The sequence below is a fragment of the Mustela nivalis genome, assembly GCF_964662115.1.
Source record: "Mustela nivalis genome assembly, chromosome: 7".
Lineage (NCBI taxonomy): Eukaryota > Metazoa > Chordata > Mammalia > Carnivora > Mustelidae > Mustela > Mustela nivalis.
The window spans coordinates 130,384,500-130,406,527 of NC_139026.1; the positions used below are offsets into that span (position 1 = coordinate 130,384,500).

At 36.4% G+C, this 22,028-nt stretch overlaps 1 protein-coding gene across 28 annotated transcripts in view; it reads left to right on the forward strand.

Moving 5' to 3' along the window:
• The window catches only part of MLLT10 (MLLT10 histone lysine methyltransferase DOT1L cofactor), a 236,449-nt gene that overhangs the window by 206,646 nt on the left and 7,775 nt on the right, over positions 1-22,028 (forward strand). For all 28 annotated transcript variants that reach the window (XM_082742092.1, XM_082742114.1, XM_082742116.1 and 25 more), the window contains 7 exons: positions 10,625-10,742; positions 12,080-12,152; positions 14,895-15,049; positions 17,640-17,828; positions 18,257-18,345; positions 18,504-18,865; positions 19,901-19,997. In XM_082742092.1, the coding sequence (XP_082598218.1) occupies positions 10,625-10,742; positions 12,080-12,152; positions 14,895-15,049; positions 17,640-17,828; positions 18,257-18,345; positions 18,504-18,865; positions 19,901-19,997 (1,083 nt within the window). The remainder of the gene's footprint in view (positions 1-10,624; positions 10,743-12,079; positions 12,153-14,894; positions 15,050-17,639; positions 17,829-18,256; positions 18,346-18,503; positions 18,866-19,900; positions 19,998-22,028) is intronic.

Below are 22,028 nucleotides of genomic sequence, written 5' to 3' on the forward strand. Positions count from 1 at the left end.
TTAGAATTCCTTATAATTTTACTTTAATTTTATCCAAAGCTCCAGTAATAACCATCATAGTGCTTGGAGAAAATTTTTAAGATTTTATTTACTTAAATTTATTTTAGAGAGAGAGAGGGAGGGAGCATGCAAACAGTGGGAGGGAGAGAGGCAAACTCCACACTGAGCACAGAGCCTGTTGGGGTGGGGGGTGGGGGGGCGGTGGTGGAGGTCAGGTCTCCATCTCCCATGAGATCATGACCTGAGCTGAAATCCAGAGTCAGATGCTTAACTGACTTAGCCACTCAGGTACTCCAGGAGAAATTTATAACAAAGACAAATATGTAATTACAATTAGTTAAATAGGTTGTAAGTTGCTGTAAATTTATACTTTATGTATGTGTTCATGATTTGCATTGTATAAGCCTTTAGAACATATATACACTTCCTAGTATTTTCTGTAAGCTTTACATCAAAGCATAGCATTAGCTATTTTTAAATATGTAATGGTGCAGTGCACACAGTCACCATTATAATTAGTTTAGGTATTGGAATAAACAACAGACAGTTCGGCATAGAAAACCAATGGCTTGATTAGTGGTATCATGTTTGAAAATGAAAGTTAACTATGTGGTGAACCTCTCAACCTGAATAAGGGGAGTTTGACTAATTTAGAAGAATTTTTTGTAGCTCATTTCACTAGCCTTAGTGAGGGAGCCAGCATGCCAGGGGTGTGGGGTTAGAGAGGGTGAAAGGATAAATGAGAGAATGGTTCTTGCAAATAGTTTTATCTCTTTTAATTAAGTGTAGCCATATGCTGTTGATAGCTTTCTATCCTTGGACAAAGTCTCACATGAACATTTTCAGTGTGCAGTTTTCTTTCTTTCTTTATAAAAGTCTGTTTTAATTACTCTCTGGTTAATTCCAGGCTGAATTAAGCAAAAATCTCATTTCTTCTCATTCATTATGTTTGTGGTTTTGGGGGTTGGCATTAGGGAGGTAGATGGGGGAAGTGGTGGTAAAGAGAAATTTATAGCTAGAGGGAAAATTCCACTTAACATATGACTCAACTGAAGAACAAAGAAATCATAGTTGCAAGTAATCCAGGATTCAGTCCAATTAAAATCCTTACTGTTTATCCTCTTTCCATGTTTCAGTAAGATGGGTCTCTTATAAATATGATCATCTAGTTAGACTCAAATGCTGCATGCTGAGACAACTGCATCTATGATTCTGTCTAGCAGTAAATGCTTTCTGCCTTCAAGCTGAAGCTTATTTAGCCTGGCTTATCTGGTGCTGCTGTAGCAACCATCAGTCTCCAGGCAACTGAGGCACGTTGACCTCTCAGTTGAACTGAGTGCAGAACTACTTCAATTTAGCTGCCTGAGACAATAGTATTGGTATTGAACGTGCAAAATGTGAATTTTCTAGGCAATGTGCAAAAGAAATGATACAAAAATATTTAGAATAAAATGAATGTTTAGATAGGATTCTTAAAATTGGGATGTACTTGGTAATTGAATCTTCTCTTCAAAATGACAAGTTTATTTCTGTTTAACTTTCATATAGGCCCTGTTTGTTTTCAAATTGCACAAGTCATTGTGTTTAGGTAATCAAATGGTAGCCTCTTCTTTAGGGTTTCTTTATAGGTAGTTGATTAGCAATGCTATAAGTGGGTTAATTCAAATTACCAGTATTTAAAATGTAATTATAAAAGTCTTGTTACAGTTATTAAGAAAAACATCGCACCGGCAAGCAAATATTTAAAAAACATAAATCAGAGAATCGAAATGTTAAATTTGAATAATGTTTTGTCTCCCTTACTTCCCCAAAAAACTTTGCAAAAGTAGTAGTTTTTAGTGACTGGCTTGGTGCCAGCAGGATGAAAATCCAGAGGTCATTCTTGATCTTTCTGCCCTGGGTTTTTTAAGTAAGATAGACAGGCCTCTTGTTTGGCTTATTTGCTGTCTTAAGAATTGTTCCCTGGAAAGTGGTCAGGGAGGTAAGATCAGGGAGAGCTTAATAGAAATTAAAAACTGAGAACAGAATTGTGCTTTTAATGGGGGAAAAAGGAGACATATGTAAAATTGTAGGGAAAAAAATTGATGCTTAGCAGCCCTAATTTTGAAAACAAACAAACAAACAAACAAACAAAAAACTCAAAAAATGTTTGATGACCTAGTTTTATATTCTTCAGTGTTATGTCCTTTTGTTTTATTAGATATATTTGTTTTTAGAATAATTATTCTTTCACAGGTAACAGCAATAGAGGTAATAGTTTCTTAACATTATTAGAAGATAGAACTACTGTCCATGTGGTTTTGTTTTGTTTTGTTTTTTTAATGATGTGCTCTGCCCTTGCATCATAGTTAGAGGTATAAATTAGTTTTTGTAGATGTGTCACTAATTTTTCATTTTGCCTTTCAAGTTCCACTCTGTCTCCTAGTTCTACATTCATTCCATTTGTCTTTTGGGAAATTTCAAGTGCTTTTGTTTGAAAGATGATTCCCTTAATAGAAGAATTTAAAACTGAATGTAGTGAAAAAGTGTGTTACATTATTTTCTGCATTCTGTGTTTTGCTTTTAGGTACAGTCTTCATATAGGTAATCTGCTTCCTTGTTTACTCTGTGTTACTATTATGAAAAATAAATTTAAAAATAAATGAAGGAACTTTAAAAATTTATGCGATATTTAGTAATTGCAGATGCTCAAGTATTTTTAATGTACAGTTAATGACTAATGTTTTACACTTTTCTATGAAACTTTTACTTCAGTTAGCTTTGACTACTCATTTTCCAGCATGATAACTTTGGGGTGTGTGCCTGTTGGGAGTTGTCTTAGATGGAGTAGTCCTCAATTTCCTTTTGGATGATGTCTGCACTTCCATTCTGTTGGAGAAAATGGTTCAGTTTCCCAGGTAGATGGACCTGACTTCAGAGGATCTCTGACTTGATTGGTCAGAATGAAAGTTTAATCTTTTGTGTTTTAAGTAATTTCATAATGACTTTTAATTTTAAGGACATTAACATTCTGAGCAAAATAAGTTTGTATAAGTGGTTTGTAAAGTCACTTACTGTTGGGTGATCAAGAGGTTAAGTAACTATGCAACATCACTTGTCTAGTAAGTAAGTGGTGATGAAACTAAGTTTGGAAACAAGGCAGTCTGACTCTGGAGTCTGATCTCTGGTCTACTAATCATTACCATAAAAATGAATATCCCAATAGTGTCCTTCTCTTTGAAAAACATTGTTAGGAATTTTACTGTGTCCATTTGTGTGACACAATGCTAAATAGAAATTTGAGTCAGAAATCTTGTTTCCCAGGAGCTTTGCTGCTTACTACTGTGACTGTAGACAGGTCTTTTCAATTTGTGGGTGTCAGTGTTTTTCGTGTGTAAAACCAAATACTTCAAATACCTGTCCTACCTGCTATGAAGACCACTATGTTACGAAGTTTAAATGAGAGTAAGTACTTTGTAGACCATAAAGTACTTTGGGTTTAATAGTTATTATACTGATTTTGAAGTTATTATAGGACTCAGTTTTAGCTGTTACAGAAACAGCCTGTTTACCAATGAGATAAATTGTACAGAAGCACTTTGCTTACTAAAAATAGTATTAAAAATTTTTCTGTTAAAATATATAATTCCATGTTAACATAGATATGTGAATTTTAGCCATTTTAGGCTCAGCTTTTGCCTGAGGTCTTTCTAGTTCTTAAGTTATTTCAATAGCTGATTTGGCCCTGGGGGCCTTAATTTTTTCTGCAAAAGATGGGTGATATATTGATTAGGTATTAACCAATTAGGAAACCTGCTTAGAATTGGTTGGTTATTCTATACAGTCCTGTTGTCCAATCATGAGTGTTCAGTGATGGTTTAACAACAATTTAATCCCTCCCACTACTTTATAGAAACTCAATTGTGAAGCATTTCAGCATTAGCCTAAACAATGGTTTTGAATACGTTAAGCTCCTAACAATTAGGGAGCAGTTTGGGGCATTGAATAATGTGGAATGATGCAATTGAACCTGACAGCTTTAACAGTCAGCCTACTCATGGGACCTGAAAGTTGTTCACACTTGGTTTCATCTCTCATCACACGCTGAGTATTAAAGCCTTACTGGTGGGAGCTGACACAGAAATGGGGTCTGTTATCAGAATATGTTTCATAATGCAAAGTTTGAATTGAGTTGGAGAATATATGAAACTTTCCATTGTTCTCTAATTTTTCCTGGAAACTTTTCTAGTACAGTTGTACTTGCAATTTGAAAAAATATATAAATTATCATTAAAATATTTGAATCCCTACATTATATTTTCAATATTGCTATGTTGTTATAGAATACATAGATTAAAATATCATTGCATAATGAGACATTTATACTATCTAGTTTTTCTTAAGGAAGTAGGTTTTAATCTTTGAAATATAGCTTTGTTAATATAATCAATAGATGATATTCTCTAATAAGGTTGATGGAAAATATGGAAGTCATAATAGCATATGAAAATAATTTTTAAAATAAGCTAAAATATGAATGCTTACCATGTAGAAAGAATTCTTTATAAGCCATGTATACTAGCTCAGTTAATTCTTATGGTATTTTTATGAGATAGGTGCTATTATTAGTTCCATTTTTACCCATGGATTGAAGACAGAGAGGGCTAGCACCTTGCCCAAGGTGAGAAAGGTTGATTTATGGCAGCTATAGTTATGATGAAAAGTTTTCTCTTCTAAGAATGTATATGAAACTGAAATTTTTTTTTAAAGATTTTATTTATTTATTTGACAGAAATCACAAGTAGGCAGAAAGGCAGAGAGGAAGGGAAGCAAGCTTTCTGTTGATCAGAGAGCCTGATAGGGGGCTCGATCCCAGGACCCTGGAATCATGACCTGAGCTGAAGGCAGAGGCTTTAACCCACTGAGCCATTCAGGTGCCCCTGAAACTAAAATTTTTTTAAAGTAATACTTGGTTTAGTGAGTCTGACAAGATTTTGGAAGAATGTATTTTTAAGTCATTAGTCAGGATTGGAATGCCTGAAGTACCTCTCCTGTGTTTTTGGTTTTTTTTTTTTAATTTTTTTTTTTTTTAAGATTTTATTTACTTATTTGACAGACAGAGATCACAAGCAGGCAGAGAAGCAGGCAGAGAGGAGGAAGCAGGCTCCCCGCTGAGCAGAGAGCCCGATGTGGGGCTCCATCCCAGAACCCCAGGGTCATGACCTGAGCTGAAGGCAGAGGCTTTAACCCACTGAGCCACCCAGGCGCCCCACCTCTCCTGTGTTTTAGAGTTTGATTGACTTCAGTGTTTATTGACCGGTTAACTGTGCATTTAAAAAATGGTTGCGAGGGGCGCCTGGGTGGCACAGTGGGTTGCCCCTGCCTTCGGCTCAGGTCATGATCCCAGGATCCAGGGATTGAGCCCTGCATTGGGCTCTCTGCTCAGCAGGGAGCCTGCTTCCCCCTTTCTCTGCCTGCCTCTCTGCCTACTTGTGATCTCTGTCAAATAAATAAATAAAATCTTAAAAAAAAAAATGCTTGCTATAAGGACGCCTGGGTGGCTCAGTCGGTTAAGTGTCTGCCTTCAGCGAGGATCATGATCTTAAGTGTCCTGGGATCAAGCCCCCCACATCAAGCCCTGAATCGGGCTCTCTGCTCATCAGTGAACTTGCTTCCCCCTCTCTCTCTGCCTGCTTCTCTGCCTAGTTGTGATCTCTCGCTCTCTGTCAAGTAAATTAAATCTTTAAGAAAAAAAAAAATGCTTGCTATAACCCCTTCCTGTATGAAGGTAGGTATGAAGTTTCATATCTACCTCTAGATGATGTATTTGTGATACTTTACAGAGGTGAAGTTTTTATAGGTTCTTTTCTCTCAAACTTAATTTTTGTTGTTTATTCTTTACTATTCTTTCTTTACCAACATTAGGAAGGGAAAAAACCCTAAATGAAAACGTCCACTTTTAAGTCTGATACTCAACTCAGTTGGCTTTAGCCTAACTTTTCCCCTCCACAACTAACTGGGGCCAAATGCCTAGGAATTTGGCAGAGTTACTCTACAACTAGAGTTCTTTTAAAAACTCTATGGGGGCGCCTGGGTGTCTCAGTGGGATAAGCCTCTGCCTTCAGCTCAGGTCATGGTTTCAGGGTCCTGGGATCGAGCCCCACATCTGGCTCTCTTCTCTGCTCAGTAGGGAGCCTGCTTCCTCCTCCCTCTGCCTGCCTCTCTGCCTTCTTGTGCTCTCTCTCTGTGTCAAATAAATAATACAAAGATAATAATAAAAAAGCTTGTATGGTCATAAGCAGACATTTGGAATATAGGAATGAACTATTATGAATGGGAAATTTAAAACTGAAATGTCATTTTAATCTTGCTAGTATTTTAATATGGTCTGTGAATCTACTTAGGAAACACTACATTTCTTCGATTTGCTTTGAATTTAAATATATTGTCTTTTAGCATAATAATTTATTCTGAATTTGCTTAGGGTTGTTTGACTCAGGCACCTAAACATTTTTTTCTCCCAAAGTGGCTTAAATTTACCTCAATAATTATTCAATTTATTCTTAATCTACTTGCTTTTGGGTCCATCTTGTAAAATAATTATAGTTCTCTTTTACTGAAGTATTAGAATAAGTGTTGTTTTTAACTTTTTTTTTTTTTAAGATTTTATTTATTTATTTGACAGACAGAGATCACAAGTAGGCAGAGAGGTAGGGGGGAAAAGCAGGCTCCCTGCTGAGCGGAGAGCCTGGAGAGCCTGATGCGGGGCTGAATCCCAGGACCCTGGGATCATAGACCTGAGCAGAAGGCAGAGGCTTTAACCCACTGAGCCACCCAGGTGCCCCTGTTTTTAACATTTTGAATGGAAGTGGTTTCTTTCAATTATTAATCTTGAGAAGGGAACAAAAACATCTAAGATACATATTGGAAGTTAAAGCCGAAGTTTATTACGGCAATATGAACTTAAAATATTTATTAAATATTTTTATCTTTATCCAGCCTAACACCTGTTTTCACGTGTTGAGTAAATGATATAATTTTAGTGGGATGCAATTAAGAAACAAGTTTGTTTTTAAGATTTTATTTTTATTTATTTGAGAGAGAAAGTATAAGCAGGGGAAGACAAAGGGAGAAGCAGATTCCCCGCTGAGCTAGAAGCCTGACTTGGGGCTCAATCCCAGGACCCTGAGATCATGATCTGAGCTGACGTCACATGCTTAACCAAATGAGCTGCCTAGATGCCCCATAATCTTTTTTTTCATTGTTTTAAGTTCTTACTTTAAATTATAGACGTATATAGAAAAGTTGGAGAAGTAGTAGCGTTCACATATATCCTGGATATCCTTCACTCGGTCTCCCCAGAGTTAACAACTCATCTCCTGAAAGTGCCAGGAGATTCAAGGAGGATCTCTGCCCCCCTTAGTAGCCATTCTCCTTACCTGGGCAAGATAAAATTAAAATGTCCTAACATGGGTACTTCTCTGCAAAATGAATCTTTTATACCAAGTCTTCTGAAGCCTACTTATGGTGTATTAGTCATTGACTTTCAGTGCACTTTTAAAAATTTATTTCCAAAGTATGCTGTGGAAGAAGTATGTGTATATATTGTTTCCTTTATTCCAGATTTCTCTTACAATGAGAGCCTTCAGTGACCTCTATGCTTCTTAACCAGTGTTTCTTTAGATTCACATGGAATTCCTTCTATCCCCTAGAATCTTAGTGCTTTCACTTAACGCTTTCCTCAGTAAGTCACCCTCCCCACCCCATTCTCCTGTACTCTTCTTCATTGCATCTAAGTAGTTGTAAATTTTTCACTGAACTGATGGGGGTGTCGTGGCCCTGAGGTGACAGCGGAGTTATCACGGGCTCCCAACATTAAACATTATAAACATCATTTCAGAAGTATTGGCTAAGCAGTGTCAGACATTTGTGGATTCTTTACTAACTCATGTTACCGGTTAAAGTGATGTTAATGACTTGAGTTTTAATGTAGAATGCTTTAAATGTTTTACTACACCATGAAATGCTACCTGATAAAATTAATAACTTTTAACCTCTTTCCAAAGTTTCTGGTTTCAATAAATGCAATAATTTCTAAAAAACAAACTACCAGATAATTTTTAACTCATTCAGGAATTTGAGTAATTGGCCATTTAGGATAATGAAGACTGTATTCCCATTTTAGGTTTTTATTTTATTATTAATTTTATTTTTGCCTGGCACCTTTATAAAATACAGACTTTTGTTTTTTTTGGAAATACGCTAAAGATGATTTATCTTCTTCTTGATGATAGTCATTATGCAAATCAGTTATTATGTAGTACTGCTTCACATTTTGATCTTTTAGTATGGTGGGCTAATTTACGATAGAGTAACTAAGATAATTTAAAGACTACATCAAAAAATGTGAAGCTAATAAGGATAAATATAAAGCCATTGCAGAAACAGCCCTTCCTGAAAAAGTGTTATTCAGGAAAAAAGTAGGAGTAGGATCTTTTGATTCTTATCAAGAGACTAAGACAGCTCATAAAACTGATAATTGGAACTAAAAAAGTGGTCCAACTGGTGTAATATTAGTTATGTTTCAACTATTATAGATGACTGCATGAAAAAGGAGAGTCAGAAGGCTAAGGTACAGATGCTAAGGCATTTAGCGTTCCATGTTCTTTGAGCACCATCTCAGCAGCACTCTGGAATATGTTCTCACTCTTGGCCGTATTTTTCTCTCTCATATTGTTAGATGTTGATTCCTGTTGCCAACAAATGTCTCAAGAGCTGACTTTTCTTCCCCTTTCTAATTAATTTTCTGCTTCCAATCTTTATATGCTTACTTGATCTTTGTAGAATTATATCTAGAGTAAGAGCAAATTGGCTCTGAGAAGGATATTTTTAAGTACATGGTACCTGAGATGTTTACACATGGGACTGGTAACATCTGGTCTTTCTGTTTGTCTGTTTGGTGATTTTTCTTACCCTAGGTTATTTAATGAGTAGCCAAAATTTCCAGGTAGTTGAGTTCTGGAGATGTAAAAAAATCTTAAGTATATTTCCATTTATGAATTTAGTATGCTATGCTTTTTTAGTGTGCTATACTGAATACATGGTAAATGTCTAGTGTGATCTTGAGTTTAAAATTGTGCCTTACCTTTTACTGAGGGCTAATTGATAGTTAAACAAGACTTTATAGTAATAACTTATTGAGTTTCTATACACATCTTTAATAAGAGGAAAAATGAAACCAAAAATTGACCAATTAAACTTAGACATGAAAGAATGAACTAGAAAATACACCCTTTCAAACAATGGAAAACAAAGGCAGGATTCTGCATCACAGACTATTTCTGTGAATTGTAAAGTCCAGTTTTCATGCCCAGTAAGTATAATGTCAGTGTCTGAGTCTTTCCAGAAACACAGTTTATTTTCTGTATTATTTTGCTCATTATAGGCACTGCGTTGTCTTGGTCTCCTGTGTGCAGTTGTACAGGTTGGAGTGTTCCCTGTCTTTTGTTTTGCTGTTATTCAGCTTCTTTATATAAGAAGTGCTTCAGTCCTTGGAAATTATTTTCCACAGTTCTGTTCTGAAATAACTGTACAGTGATTCCATTTTTATAAAACTTAAGTTTGATTTCATTCATGAAAAAGAATATGAAGTCTACTTTAAAAATTTGTGGTTCTGTTAAATCTGAAAAGTATTTCAGGCTAATAATAACTTTCTTTGAGAAACAGTATTTTGTGTACAAGAGATTTTGCTCCCAAAATGCCACATTTTAAGGATATAATATTCTTAGAAAGTGGGAGAAAGTATTCACATCAAAGAAGGCATTTTTATTACATTGGATTACGCAAGACTTTGGCCAGCCTCCTTAGCTTCATCTGTTTAAGGGTTCATTTTCACTTGTTTGGCACAAGTCCCAGTAGAGGCCTTCAGAATTGTGGTTAGCAACATGAATGAATTACAAACTTTGGACCAGCTCTCCAGTTAGTGGAGCTGGCTTCCTGCCAAAAAGACAGTGCCTTATATGGGGTCAGGGCAAAGCTGTGATTCGTTGAGCTCTGCATTGTATAGAAAACATACTTGTGATGCCTGTTTGCTTTCTTTTAAAATAAAAACAAAACAAAATAGAAAAAGCAGCAGGCTTCCAAGTCTATCAAAATAGGAAGTAACAGAATAGTGTGCAGGTTTTACTAATGACAGAGTTAAGCAATGGAAATATTGCTCTTTGTAGTTAAAATACTAAAAATAGAAATTGGACCTTTTGACCTCCTTCGCCAGCCTGTGATGTAAGAGACTGTTAGACATCTGTTGTCTACCTGCCCTTATTTTGTAAATGGTTTAATAAGATTAAATAATTAGTCATATGGTCACATGGTAACCATGACACTGAGTTTTGTTAGTGACTAGATACTTTGAAATTAAAGCAAGAATAACCTTGTGCCAGTCTTTATGCTTTTAATCTAGAATTATGTGACTTCAAAAATTGAAATGTTGGAGTGATAAAACAAGAATGAAATCTGCTCTTCAGAAAGTTAGGAATGTTTGCTTACATTCTTAGGTTGGAAAAAATAGTTACTAGGTCTATTAGAGGAAAAATATGAAGATATTTTCAAATACAATTCATTTATCTTTGTAATTCTTTTCATTTAGGCCAATACACTGTCTGGATCTTCTCTTAGTCAGGCACCATCTCATATGTATGGCAGTAGATTAAATCCAAGTTCATCAATGGCAGCTCTTATAGTTCAGTCTGAAAACAATCAAACAGGTAGGTTTTCAAAAATTTCTAAATTCTCCCCCAATATAATTTCCCTTCACCCCCACCATTGGCTCATTTTATTTGAAAAGTCTAAAGGTGTGGTAAATACAGGATTGTGCTGCACCCCGTCTCCCACTGCCCCCCACCACAGTTGGAAGTAAATAGTGTGCTGTGCTGCAAAACAGTGATGTGCTTTTTTACTGTCTGAAATGTAAATGTTTAAGCAGAGCCATCAGCAGGCAGGAATGCAACAATGTCTCCTGTGACTTTTGTGATTGATGTGTTCAGTTCTCAGTTCTGTGCAATGAAAGTAACATAACACTAGGCTTTTCTGTGAATAGCCTAAACCTTTATTTGCATAATTCATGAAATTGCATTACACAAACTTGGTTAAAAAAAATCCTGTTAGAGAATTTCTACAGTGTTTAGTAATCCTGTGAATTTTTACCAGTTGACATTTTGTAGCATTTGCCTCTTGTACTGTTTTAATGAGCCACTGGATTTGCTTTGTTTCATTCCATCCTTAAGGATTTGTTGACATGTCCAAGTAGTCATGCCTGTTTGGGGGAAGGGAATGGGTTTAGCAGTTCACCAAGAATGGATCAGTCATGTCTTTACCCTTTAAGGGTCAGAGGTTACCTTCCTCAGAATAAGGGGAGGACAACCTTGAAAGAGGCCAGATAGGGTGATTTTAGAAGGAACGGACTGTAGGAGAAATACAAGTTACTTTTCAAGCAGAGATAATTCGGTGTTACCTGAGAATTATTTTGAAGAAATTAATTTTTTCCTTTTTAAGTACAGACTATTCCTACTTGTTTTTATCAACTTAAATTTTTGGTGTTCAGTTTTATTCTTGGTGTGAGGGTCCATATAGTATATGCAATTTTAGTTACGGCGTGTGGCTCTGTGTAATACATTATGCATTTTATGACTTGTCTTGGGATGCAAAGTGTTAAAAAATACAAAGCATAAGGATTTGCTGTGATAAGCATACAGATTAGCTGTCCACAGCTGTGATTCATTACTTTAACCGTAGAAATTAAAAGTGGCTGAGGGGAGGGTACTGCAAATGCATACCACGCTTCTGTGCTGTAAAATTGAAAGGAATGAAAGAACGGAACATAATCCATGGCCTTCTACACCCACAAAAACGTGTAGAGACAACGCCTTACATGCCACAGTTCAGCAATTCTGAACTAGCAACATACTAGATCTTCTACTTTCGTAGTAACTGCAAAGATAGTGGTAAAGGTTTTATGTATGTTTTAGGAAAAATCAGGGCAAGAGCTTAAAACCTCTTATCTAGCGAGAGTCACTTTATCAGCTATGAAATATTTACACTGCAGATCAAGATCTTGGAGACAATAGCCGCAGCCTTGTTGGCAGAGGAAGCTCACCCCGAGGAAGTCTCTCACCACGGTAAGCATTATTTACTCTGCCCAGTATAGGCAAAGGAAACATTTTGAGATTTGGGAACTTCTTTATCTGGTATCAGAGCGTGCATTTGTGAGGCTGTAAAAGCATTCTGTAGATAAGAAGCATGTCTGGACTGTCAAGAAAAACGATTCTAAATTAATTTGAATATTAAATACATGGTTAGATTTCTAAGCATTTCAGAAGACATCCCTTTTCTTAGATTTCCAATGAGTTTCAACTCTCTTGCTTTTATCATTTGTATATTTAGTTGCTGGTACTATTAACTACATTAATTTGGCTAATTATTTTTTGGTCATGAAGTAGTCATTAAACCTCTTAAAGGTGCAATACTCAAGACTTTCAACTTTGGGTTCCAGTTTTAGCTCTGTTGTGGGCAATGCACTTAACCCTTTAATCTCTAGTTCCTAGTTCTTGGGGCTCGTTTGTAAAAATCCCTCTGTTCTTGGGGTACCTGGTTGGCTTAGTCAGAAGAGCATTCAGCTCTTGATGTTGGGGTCGTAAGTTTGAGTCCCAATTAGGTGTAGAGTTTACTAAGAAAAAAAACTTTTGAAAAAAAAAAGCTCTCTAGTTCCTAAAATTGTCTGAATCTAAGTATAATAGATTGTTGCATTGTTCTGTGAAATGGCCGTAAATACTATTATGGTAGAATTTAGGTGTCTTACGTAATGTATGTAAGGTTATTCTGTTAGCAGAATTCTTACTAGAGTTCTATGGGAAGGGTTGAATTTCTCTGAGCACAGTCTAAGTGCCCCACATCTTCTGTTCTCAGTGGGGAGTATGGCAGAAGGGAATATTGTATCAGTTTTTAGAAAACAATGGAACTTTTGGTGGTGACTCTCTTTTTATTAATTGTCTTCTAATTTCAACTTCTATACCTTCTTCTAGTTTGTTTTCTCTCTGCTCTTTAATTTTGTAAACTCTGCCTCAAACATGGTTAGACTAGGTGAGAATGGAGAACAGGAGGTAAAAGCCCATTCTAGAGTCTTTTTTCCACTGTGAGAAATGAGCATTTTTCAACTGTGGGAGCTCAAAAAGTCTGTTAAATATTAAGATTTTTATGTAAGGATACCATTAATATCTGTTGTTATGTTGCTCATATATTGGTAATGTCTTAAGGAACATCTTTATCATTAGATTGGTTCAGTAACCTCTAATTTTGGTATTTTCTAGTGGCACATCCAGTAGTGTCTTTTCCTGTAAAATTCCTGGGTGACCTAAAAGTAGTATTATTTTTCCTAATTGATTTCTGGAGGAAATGAAACATTCCTTCTTTTCCAACTCGGAATCTGAAGTATACACTGATTAACATCAACTGACTAATCTATAATTTTATGCTATGATTATTTCTGTACTATTTTATTCTTCTTTTCACAGAAAAAAACTAATGGGCTTTTGCTCATATGTTTAGTGGAGGAAGCATTTCTGTATTCCCCTCTTAAACTTAAAATATCATAGAAGCCACCCAGAAATTTTGCAAGATCCCTCAGTGTTATTTTGCTTCGCATAGTTCTTAGTTTTTCATTAGGATAAAACATTTTAAAGCAATAAATTTTACCAAATTATTTTTAGCATATATTTCCAACTTTATATTACCCTTTAAAAACCAGCCTGAAAGGTAATAACCTAAATTATCTTGGTATAATGTACTATTTGGAGAGGGATGGTCAACTGTATGGGGCACGTGATGTTTACTTGAGGAATGAAAAAACCTCATTTGTTTAACTTGTTGTTGAAGGAGATTTAGTAGAGAAGCACACTGAGGCAGTGGCAGAACACTAGCGAGCTGTTAGAACACCTGAGCTGCGTCCTGCTCTACCCAGCAGTGTATCTTTGCACAAGTCACTAAAACCCCATCCTGTTTTCCTCATATGGAAATGGAACCAATAACCAGGTTTTGACTTCTCATGAGGCTGTTACAAAGATCATATGAGATAATTATGTGGAAACACACTGGAAAGCCTAAAGCCCTTTACTAATGTACTGTGTTAGCATGGAGGCTGGAGAGCAGAAATGGCCACATTTACGAATTTAAAGCAAAAAAAGGATGAGAGAACATTACACGTTCATCTTAATATAAGTAATACTTGTTTTGGAAGACTTAAGTTATTACCACTTGAAGTACAGATCCAAGGCATTTTAGAAAAATTTGTATAGAGGGTTCAAATAAAAATTACTTTAATCTTGCTAATGTTCCTTAATCCTGTCAGTACTAGAAAAATCTGTATTTTTGACTTTATAACTTTATAATTTTTCAATATTATTAAAAATTTCTTTTTACTAATATTTGAGATTCTGTTGGATGTAAAATAAAATGCCTTCTACATTATTATAATTGCACAGTGTTACTCTTGGTATTTTGTGTATTAAAGCAGAATGGTGGAACTCCTTTCTTCTGGCTATTTATTTTCACGTTTTCTAATACTGTCTTTCCCCCTTTTATCTAAAGCTATATCAGGTTCTTTTACAGCCTGTTTCAGAGATTACTGAGGGGTTGTTTTTATTTTCTAATGGTTTTTAATTACCGAGAATAGCTGGCTATTCCCCTGATTTTATAATTTGGGGAGGAAGAATGGTAATTACTCAATTTTAGGGTGGATTATGGTTTTATCATTCTTCAGTGTAGGCAGCCTGGAGTTTAAAGACTTTTTACAGGGAAAGGGTCAGCATAAGGTGAGAAATGTGAACGCACTCTCTGTTTAAACTGAGAATTAATATTTTCAACAGATCTCCTGTAAGCAGCTTACAAATTCGCTATGATCAACCAGTCAACAGCAGTTTGGAAAATCTGCCTCCAGTAGCAGCCAGCATAGAACAGCTTTTGGAGAGGCAGTGGAGTGAAGGACAGCAGTTTTTATTAGAACAGGGTACTCCCAGTGACAGTAAGTATTCTTTTCATGTCTTTAAAAGATGGATGGACAGACAGATGGATAGATGGAGCTGTCACATTTCATCAGTAGTAGTTTCTGAGGAATTATGAGATGTGTTTTATATAATATGGCAAGAAAGTGTACTGTTTTAATAGAACAGATTCTACAATTTTACCACTGGTCTTATATTTACCTGTTACTAATGCTAGGATCTTGGGCAGGTTTCCTAATGTGTAAGTTATCTCCCATTTGTAGAGTGGGAATAATAATATACCTATATCACAGTGCTGTTTGGGGTATTAAATGGGCATAATACCCACTTAATATTATATTTTATTATATTTTAAAAAATAATATTTTGGGGCATAAAAACTGTGAAGAGCACTGCCTAGCTCACAGTAAGCACTTATCTGTTCAGTGGTTATTCTTACTGTTGTGAATTATTTTAATATTGGTACTTTGTTCTTATGAATTTTTAAACTTTTTAAAAAAAATTATTTATTTATTTTAAAGATTTATTTGTTTATTTGACAGACAGGAATCACAAGGAGGCAGAGAGGCAGGCAGAGAGAGAGGAGGAAGCAGGCTCCCCGCTGAGCAGAGAGCCTGATGCGGGACTCGATCCCAGGACCCTGGGATCACAACCCGAGCCGAAGGCAGAGGCTTTAACCCACTGATCCACCCAGCGCCCCTATTTATTTATTTATTTGACAGAGAGAGACAGAGAGGGAACACAAGCAGGGGAGTGTGAGAGGGATAAGCAGGAATCCCGCTGAACATGGAGCCCGATGTGGGGTTTGATCCCAGGACCCCAGGATCAGACCTGAGCCAAAGGCAGATGCCTAACAATAGCCACCCAGGCGCCTGCCCCTGTTCTTACCAATTTTTAAATTTTACTAAAATACACGAGTCATATCTTCTCTTAGCTTAATTGAAGAAAACTTGATTACCTTTGGAGAATTCATTTTAAAAAATGCATTTAGTCAGGAGCGCCTGGGTGGCTCACTTGGCTGAGTGTCCCGCTCTTGGTTTCAGGTTAGGTCATGATCCTCAGGGTCATGATATCAGGGTTGAGAGGTCAAGCAAGGCCTATGTCAGACTCCTCGCTCAGTGGTGATTCTGCTTGAGATTCTTTCTCCCTCTCCCTCTGCTACTTCTCCCTGCACACAGAAATAGTTTTGAAAAAGTAAAAATAAAAACGCATATAGTCAAGTATGCTAACCGTCTTCTTAATTTTTTAATTTAGATGAAAAAGAATAAGAATTGCTAAATTTATATATATTTTGTGTATATATATATGTATATATATATATTTGTTTTATATACATATTTATGTGTTTTATGTACATATTTAGTATTTTTCAATGTTAAGTATTAGGATGATGGTTGAAAAATGCCAAAAAGAGCAAAGTTACTCTGAGTGGCAGTGAGCTGGGGAAGTGGCCTCATGTTAAAGGATATATGTTTTTTGGGGGAAAAAATACGTAGTTTTTATCATTTTGGGATATAGGCTTTTATTGCTTTATTGTATCAAAACAAAAAATTATGTTAGTAGACAAGTGCTGTAAATTGGTATTTTAGGGTTTTTTTGTGTGTTTTGTTTTGTTTTATGAATGGTGCCTTGCCGGAAAAATGCTAATTGTGAGGAAATTCATGCCAGGATAATCCTTTAAACATGATAGCTGGAGGACAGGTTTAGCTTCATCTTATTGCATCTCATTTGGGTACACTGAGGGTTTCTGTGTAGCATCTTGAAGAGGAGGGGATAAAAGTTAAATCCTTGGGAAATGACCATATATGTCTGTACCATCTCCCTTGTGTCTTTTGAAGGCCCTGAGGGCATGTTAAACAAATACAACTTTTTAATATGTGTACGTAGAACTTTTAAAGTGTCCATCACCCTGGCAGAACTACTCAGTGTTGTCAGTTGAGAAGTCCCAAGTTGTAAAAGGAATTGAAACTGTATTTGAGGTGATGAGGCAGGACAGAAACTGCCTGGTTACAGACGATCGTTTCTCTGGAGCCCGGCGTGGGGGCTGTGGTGCGCGGACACTGCTCCCTGCTGGGCGATGTGCGGATCCGCAGGCTGGGCGGCGGCGGGGCGGCGGGGCGGCGGGGCTGGGCGGCCTCTCGCCCGGCTATGGAGACGCGCTTAACTTGACCAGGCAGCACAGAATAACTCTTTATTGTGGGGAAGGATATTGGTATGACTTTAAACATGATTTTAACGAAAACTGATGGCAGGCATTTTGAATTTTTAATTAGGTATTGGGTTTTTATTTTGGTGAAAATAAAATGTCGTCAGTTTTCTTTGAGAATGAAAACTACCTAGACCAGATGGGTGGGTTTTTTGATATGTGGCCACGAAGTTTCCAGAAGGTACATCTAGGACCAGTATCCCTTAATGCTTATATATTACATATATTTTGGTATATTTGTATCTACATATAAATTTAGAAACTAAACCTAGTGATTTGAAAATGCTTTACAGAATTTCTACTCCTGTTTTAACTTCTTTTTAAAGTACTGATACTTAGGTCTGTAAAATATGCAGTCCTGTGTGGGAACTTGTCTTTATTAAAACCATGCAAATGTTTGCTAGTTTTGGGAATGCTGAAGTCATTACACCAACTTCAAGTTGAAAATCGGAGATTGGAAGAGCAGATTAAAAACTTGACAGCCAAAAAGGAACGTCTTCAGTTATTGAATGCACAGCTCTCAGTGCCTTTTCCAACAATAACAACAAATCCTAGTCCGTCTCATCAAATGCATGCATTTTCAGCACAGAATGGTAAGTATGAAAGTATTTATTGCATATCTAATGAAAGTAGGATAGACTTTTAGGATCTTTCTCATAATAAGTGAATAATAACTAGTTATCAGTTATATGAAGATGTAGAAAAGGAATGATAGGTTATTTTCAAAGAACATGAAGGATCTGTCAAGTGATCAACTTGAATTTGCTCTAACTTGTTTAGCACATAATTTAACTATAATAGTTATTTAAATGTATAATGATCTTTTTATTGATTTAAAGCCATAGTATTCAATAGAGTTATAGATTTTTTCCCTTTAAACTGGTATTAGGTCTAGCAAGACTTAATATTTAAGTGTTTTTAATGTGGGCTTCAGGATAAGCTTTTAGATAAAGCCTTTAATCTTACACAAAATGTAATGTAACAGGGTAAATAGGTTTCTTTTTGTCTTTTATTATTCTAGCTCCTACCACTGATTCCTTGAACAGCAGTAAGAGCCCTCATCTAGGAAACAGCTTTTTACCTGATAATTCTCTTCCTGTGTTAAATCAGGTAATTTTGGTGTGGTTAGTTTCATTTCTGCGTTGTTGGTTTTTTTTTTTTTTTTTTTTTTTTTTTACAAACAGTAGTATACCACATTAAATGGTTTAAGATGATTTTAAACAGTTTTGCTGTGTTCTGACTTAAGTTTCTGTTCTTTCTTACATTAGGACTTAACCTCCAGTGGACAAAGCACCAGCAGCTCTTCTGCTCTTTCTACTCCCCCTCCTGCTGGGCAGAGTCCAGCACAGCAGGGCTCGGGTGTTAGTGGAGTGCAGCAGGTCAATGGTGTGACGGTGGGGGCACTGGCTAGTGGAATGCAGACTGTAACATCCACCATTCCTGCAGTGCCTGCAGTGGGTGGAATAATTGGAGCTTTGCCAGGTAACCAACTGGCAATTAATGGCATTGTAGGAGCTTTAAATGGGGTTATTCAGACCCCTGTCACAATATCCCAGAACCCTACCCCCCTCACCCATACAACTGTACCACCTAATGCAACACATCCAATGCCAGCTACACTGACGAACAGGTAAGAAACTCACTTAATCTATTTTGGGTTCTTGAGTGCAACAGAGTACCAGTATTGTCCATGCTTTCAGATTGGGATTTTTTAATGTGCTTCCTGTAGATGTAATCAACAAGAAATGAAAACTAGCAAACTTTTAGATTAAGTGTATTACTTTGAGAGCCATTTATGTTGGAAATTTAACTAATTCAAATTAAAACAAAGTTAAATCACTTTCAGTAATAAAGCATTAAATGTACTCTGTTCTAAAAATTTCATTCTTGATCTGTGTTACCTCCCCTTGTATATTGTCTTCATGTATCCTACATTTTGAAGAAAAAGAATATTGTAATGAGGATCACATATGAGTGAATATTGATTTCTTAGAATTCAGCTATGCAGTTCTAATTTTATAATTAAAGATTTTGATATAGGAATCAGTGCCTATATCAAATGATCTTGAATTTCCTGTGAGTGAAACTGTTTTCATGGTATTGGACTTTCATTTGACTGTTTGTTCAAAATAAGGGGATTAAAGCCATGTTGTTACTGGACATACATTTGAGGAATAAATTGTTTTAAATGGATTTGCAATGGATACGAGTAAACTATTTTTCTGGCTCCCTTTTCTTTGGTGTTTAATTTTACTCTCCATTGGGACCATTAAAAAAAGGTTAGGTCAAGTCAATTAGTAGTTGGGATTTTTCTTTGTTTTACATACATGTTATTTAGTGTGGGTTAAATTACCCTTGAATAATAAAAAATTATGTGCGTGTTATAAACACATTTAAATTTCTATTCCATAAAGTACTGAGTGCCTTCTTGCTGTATAATAAAAAGGAAAACAAAACATTTCTTGACAATGTGAATTCTTATTTACCTGTATACACAGAGAGAGAAAAAAAGAAATTTGTATGTGATCGTTATCAGAGAAGTATTATATTTAAAGATTTGACTTGTTAACTCATTAAACACCAAATTGAAAAGTTGTCTTTCATTTTACATTTTAAAAACATTAACAGTATATAGGAGAAAGTAAGAATTTTAATCGTTTTTCAGTGCCTCAGGACTAGGATTACTTTCTGACCAGCAAAGACAAATATTTCTTCACCAACAGCAGTTTCAGCAGTTGTTAAATTCTCAACAGCTCACGCCAGTAAGTTCTTTCTTTTGATAATATTTGATTTCTGTTAGGAGCAAGTGTTCTAAGCTGAAGTAGACATTTAACATGGGTATAGACTTACCCACTTTGTGAAATAGCATTACCGGATGTATAATAACCCCCAGAATAGTTTGTCTTGCCATTTGGTATAGTCCACGATACCTGTAGTGACATTATATTGATTGATTTACAAGTATTAAAACATGTCCTGGGGTACTCTTTATACTCCGGTAATGTGATGATGAGTTAAGACTTTGTATTTTCATGGGGTTTCATTCTGACAGTGGAGGTGGTCAATAAGCAAATATATGGTTTTGGTAGTGATGGGCACTGAGAAGAAAAATGAGGGAAGGTAAAGGGATAAAGGAACAGTGGGATGAGAGGCTAATTTTAGATAGTGGAGTCTTGCCTCTTTGAGTAGGTGACTTTTGAGCATGGAGCTGAATAAAAGTTGAAGGAACATTAATTTTTTGACTCAGGGGAATGGAAGAGTAGCAGTGGAAAAGACCAGTGTTTATGTTTTGAGGACTAGAAAGACGGCTGGCATGACTGCAGAATAAGAGAGAGGCTGGTGCAGAGGAGAGAAAGTCCCTGGTGAGCCTCGTTTGGCTGTCTGTGGCAGGAAATTTAGATTTTGAGTATGATATGATGCCATTGGTGATTTTTTAAAAAAAACTTTTGTGAAAACTTTCAAATGTATCAAAACAGTATATAGTATATTATTTTAAATAATTATCTCAACTTTAAAAATCTTGTTTCATATATCCTCACTTTTTCTTTCAGGATTATTTTAAAGAATTAATTGGAAGATTTAAACAGAATAGTGACATATAACAATTCCCATTTTTTAAAGATTAGTAGTCGTTGTGCGGAAAATTGTATGTGTTGGGAGGGGAGATAGTTGCAAAAGGAGAAGTAGGGAAGCTATTGGAGTAGTCCAGGTAGGAGATGTGGTTTCTAAAATAGGATAAATGGGGCGGAGTGGGGGGACCATCTGGGATTGTGTATTTTGAAGATAAAACCAACAAGACTTGTTTGTCAGACATTCAAGGTAAGGAAGAGTTCTAAACAATGGGATGTTGCAGTTTACTGAGATTTGGAAGACCTAGAGGAACAGCTGGTTTTGGAGAGAAAGCACAAGTTCTGATACAGACATACTAAGTTGGAGATGTCTATTTAGGTGTTTAAGTAGGATGTGACTGGACAGCTGTGTGAGTCTGGAGTCCAGGGAAAGGATGCAGTTAGAAATAACAAATTTGGGGGCATTGCTGCATATATGATACTTAGATTTACAAGATTTTATGAGACCCGTAGGGAATGAGGACTGATATCTGAGGATTGAGATAGCCCTGGCTATCCTGGAAGAGGAGCATAATCTAGTAAAGGATGTGGGGAAAAAGTGACCAGCGAGTTAAGAGAACTGAAAAGTGGTGTCCTTGGGTCCGCATGAAGAAAATGTATCAACGAAGGAAGGACTTGGCTGTGTAAAAATACTTCGGGGAGGACAAGTAAATTGACTGTTGGATTTGGCTGCCTGGAGGTTTTGACAATTGTGGTGAGAAGTAAAAACCACCTCAAATGGTTCCAAAGAAAATGGCAGGAGGGGAAGTGAAGATGGAGTATTGGCAGCTCCAGACACTTCACTCTAAAAAAGCAGAGAAATGAGCAGCTAATGGAAGAAGGACATGGTCTGAGGGGGAGGTTTCTTGTTCTTTTTGAATATGACAGTACATGTATATGTTGATGGGAACAGGGGAGAGGAAGGATAGCAGAGCAGCCAAGTACTTCATAGGGGACGGAAAGGAAGGGGAATGGAGAGCAGCATTCTACTGTATGAAGAGGGCAGGCAGAGCAGCTGTCAGAGGGTTTTTATGACAGGAGGTTGAGGAAACCCACTGTTAAGGTTTTTAATTTTCAAAATTACATTAAAGGTATCAGGGGTGCCTGCGTGGCTCAGTTGGTTAAGCATCTGCCTTCGGCCTAGATTATGATCCCAGGGTCCTGAGATCGAGGCCCATATTTCTG